This window comes from Phalaenopsis equestris, unplaced genomic scaffold, assembly GCF_001263595.1.
Source record: "Phalaenopsis equestris unplaced genomic scaffold, ASM126359v1 Scaffold000632, whole genome shotgun sequence".
Lineage (NCBI taxonomy): Eukaryota > Viridiplantae > Streptophyta > Magnoliopsida > Asparagales > Orchidaceae > Phalaenopsis > Phalaenopsis equestris.
This window is the reverse complement of record NW_018165072.1, coordinates 248,313-251,002: the sequence shown is the minus strand read 5'-3', so window position 1 is coordinate 251,002 and position 2,690 is coordinate 248,313. Positions and strand designations below refer to the sequence as shown.

General features: G+C 30.9%; 1 protein-coding gene across 1 annotated transcript in view; it reads left to right on the top strand.

The window, feature by feature from the left end:
- Window positions 1-2,101, top strand: part of LOC110030025 (cucumisin-like) — a 7,684-nt gene extending 5,583 nt beyond the window's left edge. Inside the window, 1 exon segment of the mRNA XM_020732563.1 lies at window positions 2,045-2,101. Coding sequence (XP_020588222.1) covers window positions 2,045-2,101 — 57 coding nt within the window.
- Window positions 2,102-2,690: the final 589 nt, after the last annotated feature.

Sequence of the window (2,690 nt, the reverse complement as noted above, 5' to 3'; positions counted from 1 at the left end):
ACTTAAGTGTTTGATTTAGGTCCCTTGGCTCCGGTGTGCCCCGATTCGACCCGATTTGCTTCTTTTTGCTGTGTTTTGGTCCTTTTTTGTTCCTTTTACTTCAATTACTCCAAATTCTTCAATTTGATGTATCTACAACCAAAAAAATAATAAAACATACCTTTAAAGTGCAATATCATTATAAAATAATGCATGAAAAATAGTACATTTTTAGGCGTATCATATATAGAATAGAATGATAATTTGGATGATAAAATAAACCCAATAGATTTGTAGGCTTCATAAAAGATACTATCTTCACTTGGATATAAAAAGGAAAAATAATAATTACTATCACAAATTTTAACATTAATTTCATTTATTAAGCCAACCGAGATAAATAGTAGTAACAGAAAAAAATCCTCTTTGAGTATAATCTTGTCCTATCTAATAAAAATACATTAACACTCATTATTCTTATATAAGAGAATGTAATATAAGAAAAGAGAAAGATGAGTTAAAGTAAGTGTTACCTCAAGATTAAGCAATAGACAATATTTCTAAACAACTCAAGTAAGAAATTTTTGTGAGGTTATGAAGTAGTTTTAAATTCACAAATCAAGCTTGTGTAAGATTGTTAAAAAATAAACTTCTTGAAAAGTAAGCAAGCTAAAAATTAAAATATCAAAAGATGCATGCAAGGTAAGCTTGGTAGGTTTGGCAAGAAAAAAAATAGAAGCTCAACATTGTTTTGATAGATGAATAATAAATTTTATAAGTAAGTTATAAATATATTATGTTTATATATTCCTCACGTTTGTAGATTTAAGCATCAAGTGACAAGTACTTATAACAACAACAACAAAAACAACAAAGCTTTAATCCCACTATGTGAGATCGGCTACATGAATCATTTTTCTCCATTGCGTCATTTTGTTTATTAAATTTCTATTTTTGTATGATCATAAATAAAAAAATAAAACAATTTGTTATAGTTATTATTATTGAAATCAAATGAAATGAAAGAGCTATTTTTTTAAGACCATAGTATCTAAAACTTGATTTTAGTTTTTTTTTTTTTTTTTTTTTTTTTTTTTTTTTTTTTGGAAAACCTTTGTTAGTAGTCATGCATCCTCTTCATTTAAGCCCCTTTAGTAGATAATTATATCTTCTTTCCAATGGGAATTATACATCTGCTTGTAATGGAGAGTGAGAAGCAGCCAAAGCTCTCCTAATGGTTTGCATTTTATAACCCCTCTTCCAACAGGAAATGTAGATCTGCTTATAATGGAGTGTGGGGAGCAAGTGAAGTTGACTCCTATCGACTTTCATTTGACAACCCCTCTTCAAGAAGGGCTGAAGCTAACTCATGATGGGATCCCTTGATAAAATTTTCAATGTGTCAACCATCATGAGATTCAACAATGAGGATTCTCTTTTTATGGATCCAGTACACTTGATGAGTTTTATTGAGGCTGAATATCCCTTTTGACGGGCCTTTCAAAAGTGAATAAGCATACACGTGGCGAAAGAGCCACACCCTGATGTTCACTATATCAAACTTGTTTGGCTGGTAATGGGCTACCACAATAGTTGGTAACTTTCTAATTAGAGCTCTATTGATCTCAATTATTTTAAGCATGTCATATGTTCTCCTCACTAAGCTTCCTTCTTTCAAACCATTCAGAATTTTATGTGTTCTATTAGATATAATCTTGGTTCTCTTCTCCTTAGTGGTTGAGACTTAATGTTCTTGAGTCTAGAAGAATCATTTTACCTTGGCAGTAGAGCCACTCATTTTTACCAGATTTTCAAATTTCTTGCAAGTAAGAATAATCACTTATAGCATCTAGTTTTGTTGACCAAGCAATTATTTTGCAATGATTGTTGACTCTCAGCTCAATATTTATTTTCTTCCTTGGCCTTTTGATTAGCTTTCCTCTAGATAAGAAAGCTTTAACATCATATCTTTAAGGTGCAAAAGGATTATGATGTAGGCTGACAAATTTATGAGTAGGTGCCAAAGATATTTTTGTTATTCTAATATATTTCCCTTTATTTTTAGGGCCTTAGTAAGGTTAGCCTTTCAAACATTGATATCCTCCTTGCAAAACCCCAATAGTGGCACCTTTAACTTCAGTAGATTTCATCCTATGTGTGAGCTAGTAGACAAGACTGCAAATACTTCAATGAAGAGCATCTCCAATATTGAGTCACTTTGCTAGCAAATTTCAAGACAGTATGCACTCTAATAGATAAAGTTTTAGGTGTTTTCTTCTCAATAATAGAGATTTAAAGACTTTGAGGCCAAAAATATGTTTATTATCACCAGTAAAGCTATTCTTTCTAAACCCATTTTATACTTCCAAATTGGTTACAAATATAAATACTCACTTCTACAACTAGAGCTTGTTGAAGACTGAGTTGCTTGAGTAATAATTGTTCCTTTCTAAACTTCCAGATCAATGTTCCTCTTTCTCTAATTTTCCTTGATGTACATGCTAAAATTCACTACTTATAGTTACTTTAACAAAATGATTCTTCCTTGATGAATGTAAATAGCTATAGTAATGGTCTCAACGCCAATTATGAAAACCTCTAAATTATTGAGTTGGGTAGTGGTGAAGCATAATGAGATTCTTCAAGAGAGTATTCAAGTCTATAGAGAATCAAAAAAAAAACATCTAGGTGTCAACCATCATGATAAAATA